The sequence below is a fragment of the Erpetoichthys calabaricus genome, chromosome 1 (assembly GCF_900747795.2).
Source record: "Erpetoichthys calabaricus chromosome 1, fErpCal1.3, whole genome shotgun sequence".
Lineage (NCBI taxonomy): Eukaryota > Metazoa > Chordata > Cladistia > Polypteriformes > Polypteridae > Erpetoichthys > Erpetoichthys calabaricus.
In genome coordinates this window covers 125,446,465-125,461,116 of record NC_041394.2, presented here as the reverse complement: position 1 = coordinate 125,461,116, position 14,652 = coordinate 125,446,465, and the positions used below count along the sequence as shown (strand labels likewise).

Sequence of the window (14,652 nt, the reverse complement as noted above, 5' to 3'; positions counted from 1 at the left end):
GTTAGTGCAATAGGGTAACCTGCTTGTGATCAGAAATGAAAACATAATGTCAATCTGAAGATGATCCATTTTATGAATATAGTGAGCACTTTAAGCCTTATTTTTCCAGTGTCTGACATTTGGTAAAATGTTTAATCTTATATCTTTCACTGTACTGCACTTAATGAAGCTCCTAATCTGATTCCAGATCAAACAGTTGGGTTTAAACTTAGTGCAGTAATCCATTCAGATGGATTTCTAATAATAAACATTTTGTGTTAAAATGTATTATTATTTATTTATTTGAAGAGGGTTGCAGTTTTATTTCTCCTTTTATTAGAATTTTTGAAAACTATCACAATGAAAGATGGAGGTACATGTTTTCAGAAGGATATATCTAATAATTTATTAACAGAATTTTTGTTCTCAGTTTATTTAGTAATTTTTTTCACCTGTCATTTTAAACGGATTAAATATAACATTTTTGGTTTTTAAAAGATATGATTTAATTAATAATTTTCCCTTACCTTGCGTTTCAGTGTATTTTCATAGTTCTTCTTAGAGCAGTACAGAACACTAAAATGCTTGCTTCAGCTCAGCTGTTTTCTTCCTGCTGGTATTGATTTTTTTATTTACCTTTTTCTCTCCTCTTTCTATCAGGTCATCAGCACTAATCCCACCCCTATGAGCACTATGTCAGCATTTGGTTCCAGTATACTTTCCAGTATGTTAAAATCAAGGTACTGTATGATAGGAATTCACATCCAAGAAAAAAAAAACAAAACATCAATTTGTCCAATTTTTTTTTTTTTTTTTTTTTTTTGCCACATGAAATTCCATTTTAATTTTTTATACTTAATTTGAAATTTAAGTTTACACATTTTTTTGACTTACTAAAAAACTATTAAAGCATTTGCCTATACTGCAGACATTTTTCTTATGTCTGTTTGGGTGAATTTTAATACTTTTTTCTTTTAAAATTATTTTTGAAATCCCCTAAATTATGCTGACATTTGATAACTCAACATTAAGTATTCATTTTAGTAAACAGAATTTAAAAAATTTACTAAACTAGTCGGTGTATTACTTCATTAATGTTGAGGGTTATAAACGGTAGAAGATGTGACTCACAGGGGTGGGGATTGATTTGTTTTCGATCTTATGTTTGTAAAATTGATTTATTTGTATGGAATGTTGTGTGATTTTAATAAAATCAAAACAAAAAGTGACTCAATCTAATAACTTGACAAAGTTTTGTTTTTTTTTACATAAGGTAAGCACTTTAAGATGTAACATTTAATGTTTATTTTTAAGAAGCATTGGATTAAGTGAAGCTTATTAAAGCAACTCTCTTTTTTTTTTTTTCTCAAGCAATTGGTTCAAACAGTACATCACACTTTTATCTCTTTATACTGAAAATACTATCTTGTTTTTGTTATAGGAAGCCTTTCCTTATATGCCATTATCGGACATTTCCAGCTTTTTTAGTTCTTCAGTGCCCTTCTAATGCTTCAAGGAAAACCCTGCATTTAAAAAGCAAGCCGGAACTCCACTGCACATCGCCACACTTGAGCACTTTTTGTTTTTGCACTCATGCATTTCATACTTCTTGCTTTTTGCTCCAAGAGGCAAAGTCTGGAATTGATGATTTTACTTCTCCAAAGAATGAAACACCGGTGTCTGCCGCAGCGTCTACTGCAACACCCACCACATCTAATTCTCAAGAAAAAGTAGTAGTAAAGAAGTCTTGGAAGCAGACCATTGTGAATGAACTCAAACATTACTATAATGGATTTCGCCAGTTAGGAATTGACACCAACATTGCAGCTCGCATGGTCTGGAGGCTATTGCATGGTCAGCAGCTTACAAGGAGAGAGAGGAGAAGGGTAAGTGTAAAGAAGATGATGGATATTTATGTTCATGTTGAAGATTATATGTTTGTGATGAGATTATTTTGCTAGTTCAGGTAAGTTGTTGAATTTGGTTTCATGACCCTGACTTTAGTCTTGATAGATGCAAATGTTAGTCTAGGTAGCTATGTTTTATTAAGTAAAAAATAAGAATGTGAGAACAGATGCATGACAGATCCATTTATGTTTTGAAATTGTAATAATAAAAAAATATTAAATATTAACCCTTTTGTGTTTGTATTGGAATAGCCCTGGGGAGCACCATAAAATATGCCTTTGAGGAAATGAACAGAACTAATACACATTAAGTGGAAATTAGTTTAAAGTTTGTTTCTCAATGGCATCTTCTAACATCTGCTATCTGTATTTTTTTTTATAGCTTCTCAGAACCTGTGCAGATCTCTTTCGCCTTGTTCCCTTCATGGTCTTTGTAATTGTCCCATTTATGGAATTTCTCCTGCCTGTATTTCTAAAATTCTTTCCAGAAATGCTCCCGTCAACTTTTGAAACAGAATCAAAAAAGGTTAGTAATTAAATAAGCAGTTATAGAAAAAGGCAAGTGAACTGTTTTATTTTGAATGTTTTTCTCTTTAAATTGACAAGTTAAATGAATACATTGTTTAAGCACAGAAGAATAAGCCCGCATTTTTTAGACTTTGTATCACTAGCACCAATGTTCAGTTTGCTAGACATCTTTTGTAGTGCTTTTATAATTGTGCTATCAATTAAAAAGCTTTGGGAAAGCAGACAAATTAAAACCATAGTTTAAAGAACAGCATAGTATCACTTCTGCTTCATCTTTTATGTGAGTTTTTAAATTATATTTTAAAGTTTGACAATGGATAAGTTATTCAATTATTGGAGTTTGGAAATAGTCATAAGTTGTTTTAATTTCATCAATACATTTCCATGATTTTTGCAATACCTGTAAAGTAAGATGCCATATAACAGTCATAAAGGATTACCTAAGCAAGCTTTTTTTCTTGTGTGTTGTTCTTAATTCTTATTATGGATTTAATCCTAAACCGCTATTGAAACTGTGTTAAAGCCATAAGGGAACAAGGTGGTTTCAAGACACCAGTTAATTCCTAAGCTGAATACCAGCAGTTGATGGCAAGAAGCAAGCACTAGCTCGATTGCATGCTGTCATCAGTTTATTCTTTCTTTTTTTCTTAAATAAAAAAAAAAAATTCACTTGTGATTTACTGTTTTCACATGTTATATTTTCTGACCCCATACTGTGCATCTTCTGACATTATCAAATTTTTCAATACATTTATTTTTGGGACAAAAAAGCTTACTGTTTAACTACATTTTTATGTGGATTGAGCAGAAATTTTGTTTTTGTATTTTTTGCTGTTTGCAAAAATAAAAATAAGTAAATGCATTAAATGTGTTAATGTTTTCTGGTTGGCATCCTACAAAATGGATTTGTTCTTTTTTTGTTTTCAATGAAAATATGCCCTCTCCTAAATATGTTCCAGGAAAATGTGCAGATCCTTCCTGTATAAACTGGCAAAGCGGGGATTGCATACCCCAGATCATGTAGCAATCACTCTTTATCACTGTTCACATTTAGCGCTTGCATGTTCCTCCTTGTGATCAGCTGAGGCTGTTAATGACTTGGAGTACAATGCAAAATGCATGGTGGCTTAAGTAGATTTTTCCCTTTACTAGAGAAGTAGATAATGGCCAGAAGTCAGCACTGTGTACAAATAAAAAGCCAAGTCCACAGTGGAATGGGAATAGCCAAGCACATACCCTTTACCCTGTGCATAGATAAATATCTTCATTTGGAAGAGGAGATGAATAGATGGGTAGTATTTTACAGTAAGGATGTGCAGAGTAGCTTCTTCTGAGCTAGGGCTATTTGCCAAAACCACTTACAGGGGAGCTGGTGTTGAAATTATTCTTTTTTTCACAAATGAGCATGTCTAAATATTAGTGGAATGTTCAAATTGAGTAAATACAGTTGTAGATTATTAATGTTTTGTCATGCTGCAAAGCCCTCTGCAAGATTGCATAACAATTCTAACTTTCTTTATTTGTCCTATTCTTGTGTGATAAATTAAAAATTACAATTCTATGCTAAGTAAAATATAGCTACATGCAGTAATGATTGGTAAGTAAAGCATGTATATTACTGTAATTCCAACAGGAAGAAAAACAGAAGAAAGCACTTGCTGCTAAACTCGAGATGGCAAAGTTCCTTCAGGAGACTATTGCTGAGATGGCAAGGCGAAACAAAGCACAAACAGCAAATGAAGCCCAAAAGTTTTCAACTTATGTCGAACAGGTTTTTGTTTTGTTTTGTTTTTTTCTTGTTTTACTATTTAAGACTCTTGTTTGTAAATTATACGCGTTTTTTTCATATCAAGGTTATTATACAGTAGTTAACGAAAACTAAAATCAAAACTGAAACTATTATTAAAAAAACATTTTCATCAACTGAAATAAAATAATTAACAAAACCGAAATGAAAAACTAAAGGAAACAATTAAAGTAGCTGGAAAGACTAACTGAAATAAAATAATAATTTACAAAAATATTTTTAGTTTTCGTTTTTAAATGAATATCCTTGCCGTTAGTCTTTAACCCTTGTAACTTTTAACTCTAAAACAGAAAGTAATCCACCACCAGCTGCCCACACATATTCATCCAGTGAACGGCGGCTGGTGAAGGAGGGTGGGTGTTCACACAGCATTTGCTGTGACAGAGCAAGCTGAACACTGGTGCATAAAGCGTGTGAAATAGAAAGTGATTTACGGTGCTGCTTTTCTTTGCGCTTCTTGTATATCAAGATGTAATTCAAATGCCTGAAATCAGAATGTGCTGGTCAACAAAACCTTTACTGTATGGACAGAAAAATCACATGTGAGTAACGTCTCAGTTTATTTCTCAGGTGCCTGCGTTTTGTTGACAATAATTCACCTGCCACTTCACACAGGAGGAATCCTTTTTGAAAATAAAATGGTACTGATTGAGAGACTGACTAGGTCATACTAAATCAGCATATTGTTGCTGACCAGTCACTTTTGCTTTAAAAAAAGTAATTTAACAATGAAGTGATACAAACCTTGTAAAATTCAGGTAATTGGGTTAAGAGTCTGCCAACTGGTGAAAAACTAAACATACTAATGTGTTTTTGTATTTATTTTATATTTATTAATTTATATTCTTTTAGTTGATATTCACAGCTCAAAATATCTGATATTGTGAAAATAATCCAGTAGCGGAATTGCATTTTAAAATATTTGCCCCCGTTTTTTCAATTTCTCTCTCTCTCTCTCAAAATAGTTGAAATATCATATTCTTTTTTGTTCTTAACATCAACATACATATTGCATACCAAGGATTTTTCCTGCCTTGCATCCAAACCTACTAGGTTAGGCTCCAGGTTTCCTGCAATCCTGCTCTGGATAAACCAGTTTAAATAACGTATATATTGTTCCAAATCTCAGATGCTCTGTCGTTTTGTGGCTGTCCATACACCTATTACATGCTCTTACTCTGCTCATTTTGGGTTTCTGTTCTTATGCATGGGCTTTTCAAGTCTAACTGCCCATAAGCTTGACACCTTCAAGCCTAAGAGCCCTGTTCTTCCTAAGCCCCATGATTTTCATGATCCCACCTGTCAGATCACAGTAGAATTTATTTTCAGGCCTGCAGGTGGCATTCATTATAAGCACCTTGTCTTGGAGCAGGACATGTTGTGTGCTACAGACCTGTAGAGTAAAAAACCATCAAACCTTAAAATTCATCTAAATTTCATTATAAATCAGCCCATCCTGGGCAATAAAAGAAAAAGCTGAAAAAGTGTCAACAGTCCGCGCACATTTGTTCAGCACAAATGACAAAGAAAATATTTTAAAAATTATAAAATTGTTAATATTCGGTAACTGGTTTTGATTGTTTATCGCACAAAAACAATACCAGATAGTAAACCATGTAGTGTAGTAAGCTTCCACAAACATTAAACTAATATTATATCCAAACTCGTTAAGTGTACACTTGTGTCTGATTGTGACACAAAACTAAACTACATTGTAGCTCTTTAACCATACCATAATTACTAAAACTGAAACCAGTAGATCTTCTCTTCTTTTTCTTTCGGCTGATCCCGTTAGGGGTTGCCACAGTGGATCATCATCTTCCATATCTTTCTGTCCTCTGCATCTTGTTCTGTTATACCCATCACCTGCATGTCCTTTCTCTCACCACATCCATAAACCTTCTCTTAGGACTTCCTCTTTTTTCTTGCCTGGCAGCTCTATCCTTAGCATCCTTCTCCCAATATACTCAGCATCTCTCCTCTGCACATGTCCAAACCAATGTAATCTCACCTCTCTGACTTTGTCACCCAACCACCTAACTTGAGCTGACCCTCTAATGTACTCATTTCTAATCCTATCCATCCTTGTCACACCCATTGCAAATCATAGCATCTTTAACTCTGCTACCTCCAGCTCTGTCTCCTGCTTTCTGGTCAGTGCCACCGCGTCTCCAACCCATATAACATAGCTGGTCTCACTTCCGTCCTGTAGACCTTCCCTTTCACTCTTGCTGATATCCATCTGTCACAAATCACTCCTGACACTCTTCTCCACCCATTCCACCCTGCCTACACTCTTTGTCCCCTCTATTCCACAATCCCCATTACTCTGTACTGGTGATCCCAAATATTTAAGATCATCCACCTTCGCCAACTCTACTCCTTGCATCGTCACCATTCCACTAACCTCCCTATCATTTACATACATGTATTCTGTCTTGTTCCTACTGACCTTCATTCCCCTCCTCTATAGAGCATTTCTCCACCTCTCCTGGGTCTCCTCAACCTGCTCCCTACTATCGCTACAGATCACAATGTCATCAGCAAACATCATAATCCACGGGGACTCCTGTCTAATCTCGTCTGTCACCCTGTCCATCACCATTGCAAATAAGACAGAGCTCATAGCCGATCCCTGCTGTAATCCCTTTAATGCATCCGTCACTCCTACTGTAGACCTCACCACGGTCACACTTCCCTCCTACATATCCTGTACAACTCTTACATACTTCTCTGCCACTTCCGACTTCCTCATACAATACCACAACTCCTCTCGAGGCACCCTGTCATATGCTTTCTCCAGGTCCACAAAGACGCAATTCAACTCTGTCTGGCCTTCTCTATACTTCTCCATCAACACCCTCAGAGCAAACATTGCATCTGTGGTGCTCTTTCTTGGCATGAAACCATACTGCTGCTCACTAATCATCACCTCACTTCTTAACCCAGCTTCCACTACTCTTTCCCATAACTTCATGCTGAGGCTCATCAATTTTATCCCCCTGCAGTTACTGCAGTTCTGCACATCCCCCTTATTCTTAAATATTGTCACCAGTACACTTCTTCTCCACTCCTCAGGCATCCTCTCACTTTCCAAGATTCCATAAAACTCCACTGCCACCTCTCCTAAACACCTCCATGCTTCCACAGGTATGTCATCTGGACCAATGGCTTTTCTGTTCTTCATCCTTTTCATAGCTGTCCTTACTTCCTCCTTGCTAATCCATTTCACTTCCTGATTCACTATCTCCACATCATCCAACCTCTTCTCACGTTCACTTCATTCATCAGCCTCTCAAAGTACTCTTTCCATCTGCTCAACACACTCTCCTCGCTTGTGAGTATGTTTCCATCCTTATCCTTTATTACCCTAACCTGCTGCACATCTTTCCCAGCTCGGTCCATCTGTCTAGCCAGTCAGTACAGGTCCTTTTCTCCCTCCTTAGTGTCCAACCTCTCATACAACTCCTCATACTCTTTTTCTTTAGCCTTCGTCATCTCTCTCTTCACCTTGCGCCTTATCTCCTTGTACTCTTGTCTACTTTCTGCATCTCTCTGACTATCCCACTTCTTCTTTGCCATCCTGTTCCTCTGTATACTCTCCTGTATTTCCCCATTCCAACACCAGGTTTACTTTTCCTCCTTCCTCTGTCCAGTGGCCTCAAGTATAAACGGTGTGTATGCACAAAAATGTTGTGTACGAACGTTTCCACACACAAATTGCGATGTATAAAACCTAAACTTGGCGTAAAGCCACTCACATTTTCACAGTAGCTCCAACCCTGGCGTACGCAAGTTCTCCGCTCGGTTTTGCACTGGCGGCACCCAGCGTCAAAGCAGTGCTACTGTTCCTGTGTGGTTGCCCTTTGTTTTTTAGATCCACATCCCTGACGCGGCTTTATCATATACACTGAAAGTAACTGGATATTGTTTATTAGTTTATGGCATCTGATTGTAATTAACCTGTAACAATATAATGATCCAGGGAATAGCCAAAGTATTCCAAATACCATAGCTGCCTTAGTGTTGTTACTCTCACTGCACCTTCTTTTTCTTCTTTCAGCTGCTTCCGTTAGGGGTTGCCACAGCAGATCGCCTTTTTCCATATTACTGTCGCTGCACCACTCGGAGTATTTATATCACTATATGTGAGTGGGGAATCACAGATCTACAGCAACTGATTGGAAAGAGAATAATCGGTATATAGCATCAAGCACACGCTGCCTCAGGCATTCACTATTTGAACTGCTCTCATACAGCAAACGTTTCAGAGCCTTTCCTGTACGGACCTTGCGGTTCAGAAACAGTTTCATCCCAAGAACTATAAACGCACTCAATCAGTCCATCAAGTGCTCCTTGTAGAACTGTTTGTACAATTACCTCATTGTAAACTTGCACTACAGTTATAATATTACACAACCTGAGCCACTTTATAAAGCATGTATTTACATATGATGACAATATCATTTTTAAGATGAAATGCAGCAAAATATGTTTATTATATTGTACAGATATACTTTAACTTAAATAATCTATATTGTTAATAATTAAACATGTGAGGACACAGTGCCGCAGCGCTAGCGAGGAGCTGGCGCTCTGTTCACGGATTGTTCCTGCCTCGTGCTGAATTCTTGCTGGTGATGTTGCAACACTGGAAGGATAGATGGATAGAGTAATTAAACACGTACTACGAAGAAATTTCCATGTTCCTTAAAAGTTTTGAAGAATCTGCGTTCTAAGCTTACAGATGGCTTAACGTCTATTACAGAGCTGATTGTGTGGTGACTGGGTATTTGGAGAAAGAAAAGTAAGGACAGGATTTGGGGGTTAGTACGTTTTGAAAGAGACAGTAGTGTTACAATAAAGTATTTCATCGAAGGTTGCGCATGGCGCAGCAATTATCTGTTCATGTCTCATGCAAATCACTGTGCCACCGTGTTCCCATGTTTAATAACATGCTTTAACTCCTATCATCATGAAAATGATATCATGCACAGTATACATCTCAGTATTTTAATTATTCAGAGAGCTGTAATATTACAGATGTAATGGATTCTGTGTCCTGTCGGAGGAAGAGAAAGCCTGGAAGCGCATAGTGATTCACACACACATGGCACATAGAAGATCAAATACAAAACAAAGCATTTAATGTGCTACTTTAGTTACGATGGGATTTGAGAAACTAGTAAATTAAACAATTTTAAGATGAAGGTTATGATGTTCTACTTTAATCTCGAAATTTCCACTTTAAGCATGTAGTTTATTTGATTAAAGTTGACATTTCATGCTTTTTTCCCCACTGTGTGCCTTTTTTTTTTTTTTTCCCCTCTGTACCCTAATAATTTCATATGACACTCAGACGGTGGGCTACGACTCGCCTTTTCATGGCGACTTTGATATGTGACAATTTCTTTTTTATTTTGGGCACTGTGCGACTTTGAGAACTTGAGCTTTCGAGTTTCTCCGACACGCTATGTCACTCAATCAACTTCATTTTGTTGTTTATACCACTGTTTAAACCAACAAATAGTAAGTTTTTCCTTGCCTCCACTTGGTATTCGCTGAAATTCTTGTACTTTCCCTCGTGCTTTTACTATTGTCTTTTCACAGAAGGCTGAACTTAAGGGCTATTTATATTGATTTGCATATTCAAAGAGGCGTAATTCTGGGAGGAGTTGGGGTGGGACAGCAGGCACGTACACGTGCGTTACTTTTCACGCTGACCGGGATTTATGTAACGGAAGAACGTGGAAGTTGGCGTTCGCACAGATTTATGCATCTGGATTTTTTTGTGCATATGAACATTTCCACTTTTGTGCTTACGCCATGTTATAATGTGAGTTCTACACATGGCGTTATACATGAGGCCCCAGATGTCACACCAAGCACCCTTCCTACATCTGCTGTAGTTTCTCAACTGTCTGGTAACTCTTCACTACCACCCATTGCCTGTCTCACCTTCTCCCTAAACTCAACCTTGCAGTCTTCCTTTTTCAACTTCCACCATTTGATCCTTGGCTTTTCCCTCACTCTGTTCCTCTTCTTGATCTCCAATGTCATCCTACAGACCACCATCCTATGCTGCTTAACTACACTTTCCCCTGCCACCACTTTGCAGTCTTCAGTCTCCTTCAGATTGACTGTTCTGCATAGGATGTCATCTACCGGTGTGCATCTTCCCCCACTCTTGTACATAACCCTATATTCCTCCCTCTTCTTAAAATATGTATTCACCACAGCCATGTCCATCCTTTTGGCAACATCCACTATCCTCTGACCTTCTTCATTCCTCTCCTTGACACCATACCTACCCATCACCTCCTCGTCTCCTCTGTTCCCTTCACCATCATGTCCATTGAAATCCGCTCCAATCACCACTTTCTGTCCCTTGGGAACACTGTTTATCACTTCATCCAGCTCACTCCAAAAATCTTCTTTCTCATCCATTGCACACCCAACTTGCGGGGCATATGCACTAACAACATTCATCATCACACCTCCAATTTCCAGCTTCATAATCACTACTCTTGTCTGACACTCTTTTCACCTCCAAAACACTCTTGATATACTGTTCCTTCAGAATAACCCCTACCGATCCACCTGGCCTTACTCTCATTTAGTCTCTTGCAAGCACAATATATGAACCTTCCTTCTCTCCATCATACCTGCCAACTCTCTCCCCTTATCAGTCATACTGCCAGCGTTCAAAGTTCCTACCCTCAGTTCCACTGTCTTTACCTTCCTCCTCCTCCTCCTGCCTCCGGATACGTCTCCCCCCTCTTCTTCTTCGGCCAACAGTAGCCCAATTTCTGCCAGCACCCTGTTGGCTAACAGTACTGGTGGCGGTTGACCAATCCGAAATCAATAGATATAAAAAATAAAGTAGAAATGTCTTTGTGAAATAAAAACTAAAATAAATCTAAAAATATACAGTACAATGGAAGAGAACTAAAACTAAACTGAATTTCCAAGTAAGGTTAGAAAAAATATAGAAATAAAAACTAATATAAAAAGGCAAAACTATAATAACCTTGTTTCATATTATGATTTTTCTTTAATTGACTGACTTATAATATTCTGTTAAATATACTCAACTGAAGACTTTGACTTAATCCTATAACAATTGTGTGCCTGTTTAAAAATAATTATTTTGTTTTTACATTTTTAATGTGGGTGTGTCTGATATGAAAACAGGAAGACCATTTGTTTGAATGTTGTTGAAGAGTAAACGGCAAATTTATCCCCTGAATAGGAAAAATGTATATTAATAGAATAGGATGCACTTAGTCAAGTTTTGGATTTTTGCCGTAAAGATGAAGGGAAGCCTAAGTACTACATACCTTGTAAACATATTAAAGTATAGCACAGTAAAGAACAGAAAGATATTGGGAAGTTAATGGAGCACTTGGATGTTATTTTCACCACCTCCGTGCAGAAGTAGATCCCTGGGGTATACGAATATTAGACAGTCCTAATAAGTTGAACATAGTTGATCATTATGACACTGAACATGTTGAGTGTTTCAATATTTATGTGAAAATAAATGTAGTTGTACAGGAATGCTACACATGTAATTTGTTTATCCGTTGATGTTTCTTGCACTTATGGAAAGTTTTTCCTAAAGTGTTTAATATTTTATTTTATCTGCATTAAGCAGATGTGAACATGTTCTTCATTTACAGCACGGGAGTCAAACTCATGGAGGATCACAGTGGCTGCAGGTTTCATTGCTGCCACTTTCTTACTGCTGCTAATGAAACATAATTATTTTGGATTGTTTTTGATTTAAATTAATTTAATGATTCTGAACCCTCAACTGTTTTTTTTTCCATAACCAGCAGCCATACAATAAAGAGATTCAGAGTGAGCTAATAAATTACCATGTAACTTGATCCCTTTTACACCTACAGTATATGTTCATCATACAGTATCTGTTTCAATAAAACATTTGAAAAGAATAAGGTAAAGGTCTAAGAAATTTGATTTTTTTTGTTTGTGTGTTTTGTAAATTTATTATAAAGTTAAATTAACCCCTGATAATCGCATGAACAACCACAACATTTATTTATATAGCACATTTTCATACAAAAAGTAGCTCAAAGTGCTTTACGTAATGAAGAGAAGAAAAATAAAAGACAAAATAAGAAATTAAAATAAGACAACATTAATTAACATAGAAAGGAGTAAGGTCCGATGGCCAGGGTGGACAGAAAAAACAAAAAAAAACTCCAGAAGGCTGGAGAAAAAAATCAAATCTGTAGGGGTTCCAGGCCACGAGACCGCCCAGTCCCCTTTGGGCATTCTACCTAACATAAATGAAATAGTCCTCTTTGTAGTTCGGGTTTTTCACGGAGTCACTTGATGATGATGGTCATACAGACTTCTGGCTTTTAATCCATCCATCATTGTTGGAACATCATGGTGCTTTGGGTAGATGGTGGTGGCGCACGCCACCACCAACAGGGCACCGGAAAAGGAAACAGAAGAGAGAGTAGGGGCTAGTACAGATTTTGAATGAATAGTTATTATAATGAATTAGATATACAGAGTATCAGGATTAAATTACAGTGAAGTTATGAGAAGGCCATGTTAAAATAATGTGTTTTCAGTAGTTTTTTTAAAGTGCTCCACTGTATTAGCCTGGCGAATTCCTACTGGCAGGCTATTCCAGATTTTAGGTGCATAACAGCAGAAGGCCGCCTCACCACTTCTTTTAAGTTTTGCTCTTGGAATTCTAAGGAGACACTCAGTTGAGGATCTGAGGTTACGATTTGGATTATAAGGTGTCAGACATTCCGATATATAAGCCGGGGCGAGATTATTTAAAGCTTTATAAACCATAAGCAGAATTTTAAAGTCAATTCTGAATAACACAGGTAACCAGTGTAGTGACATCAAAACTGGAGAAATGTGTTCGGATTTTCTTTTCCTGGTAAGGATTCTAGCAGCTGCATTCTGCACTAGTTGCAAACGATTGATGTCTTTTTTGGGTAGTCCTGAGAGGAGTGCGTTACAGTAATCTAGCCGACTGAAAACAAACGCATGAACTAATTTCTCTGCATCTTTCGATGATATAAGAGGTCTAACTTTTGCTATGTTTCTTAGGTGAAAAATGCTGTCCTAGTGATCTGATTAATATGCGATTTAAAATTCAGATTACAATCAATGGTTACCCCTAAGCTTTTTACCTCCGATTTGACTTTTAATCCTAATGCATCCAGTTTATTTCTAATAGCCTCATTGTATCCATTATTGCCAATCACTAAGATTTCGTTTTTTTCTTTATTTAATTTGAGAAAGTTACTATTCATCCATTCTGAGATACAAGTTAGACATTGTGTTAGCGAATCAAGAGATTTGGGGTCATCAGGTGCTATTGATAAATACAGCTGTGTGTCATCAGCATAGCTGTGGTAGCTCACGTTGTGCCCTGAGATAATCTGACCTAATGGAAGCATGTAGATTGAGAAGAGCAGTGGACCCAGGATAGAGCCTTGTGGAACACCATATAGAATATCATGTGTCTTTGAGTTATAATTACCACAACTAACAAAGAATTTTCTCCCTGCCAGGTAGGATTCAAACCAATTTAAGACACTGCCAGAGAGGCCCACCCATTGACTAAGGCGATTCTTAAGAATATTATGATCAGTGGTGTCAAATGCGGCACTCAGATCTAAGAGGATGAGAACAGATAAATGGCCTCTGTCTGCATTTACCCGCAAGTCATTTACTACTTTAACGAGTGCAGTTTCTGTGCTGTGATTTGTTCTAAAACCTGACTGAAATTTATCAAGAATAGCACGTTTATTGAGGTGCTTATTTAACTGTATAATGACTGCCTTCTCTAGAATTTTACTTAAGAAAGGCAGGTTAGAGATGGGTCTATAATTTTCAAGAGCAGAGGGATCGAGATTATTTTTCTTAAGTAGGGGTTTAACTACCGCAGTCTTAAGACAGTCTGGGAAGACCCCCGTATCTAATGACGAATTTACTATGTCAAGAACATTATCACTAAGCACGCCCGATACTACTTTGAAAAAATTTGTTGGTATTGGGTCAAGGGCACAGGTGGAGGGTTTCATTTGAGAAATTATTTTATGTAAATCAGGTAAATCTATCCTAGTGAAAGACTTTAATTTGTTTATTATGGGGTACTGGGGTTTAGGATGATCCTTAGTGTTGGGGAGATATACTATGTTATTTCTAATATCATTAATTTTTTGATTGAAAAATACAGCGATAGCCTCACAGTTTTTACTGGAAGTACTTAGGAGGCATTCCTTTGAGTTACCTGGGTTTAACAGATGATCAATTGTCGAAAATAAGACTCTGGGATTACTAGTCTTGTTATTTATAATCTTAGAGAAATAGCAGCGCCTCTCAAGACGGACTGTGTTATTGTATTCTGTTATTTTAACTTTTAATATT

The 14,652-nt window shown here is 37.0% G+C and overlaps 2 protein-coding genes across 5 annotated transcripts in view; one reads left to right on the top strand and one right to left on the bottom strand.

Moving 5' to 3' along the window:
- ido1 (indoleamine 2,3-dioxygenase 1) overlaps positions 1–609 on the bottom strand; it is a 59,360-nt gene extending 58,751 nt beyond the window's left edge. The window contains exon 1 of one of the 2 annotated variants that reach the window (XM_028806023.2): positions 507–609. The gene's annotated coding sequence lies outside the window, so the exon portion shown is untranslated. The remainder of the gene's footprint in view (positions 1–506) is intronic. The other variant, XM_051933323.1, reaches the window with a different exon arrangement.
- Positions 1–14,652, top strand: part of letm2 (leucine zipper-EF-hand containing transmembrane protein 2) — a 52,415-nt gene that overhangs the window by 8,983 nt on the left and 28,780 nt on the right. For all 3 annotated transcript variants that reach the window (XM_051933321.1, XM_028806007.2, XM_051933322.1), the window contains exons 2-5: positions 640–719; positions 1,421–1,865; positions 2,269–2,412; positions 4,048–4,185. In XM_051933321.1, coding sequence (XP_051789281.1) covers positions 664–719; positions 1,421–1,865; positions 2,269–2,412; positions 4,048–4,185 — 783 coding nt within the window. In that variant the 5' untranslated portion in view covers positions 640–663. The remainder of the gene's footprint in view (positions 1–639; positions 720–1,420; positions 1,866–2,268; positions 2,413–4,047; positions 4,186–14,652) is intronic.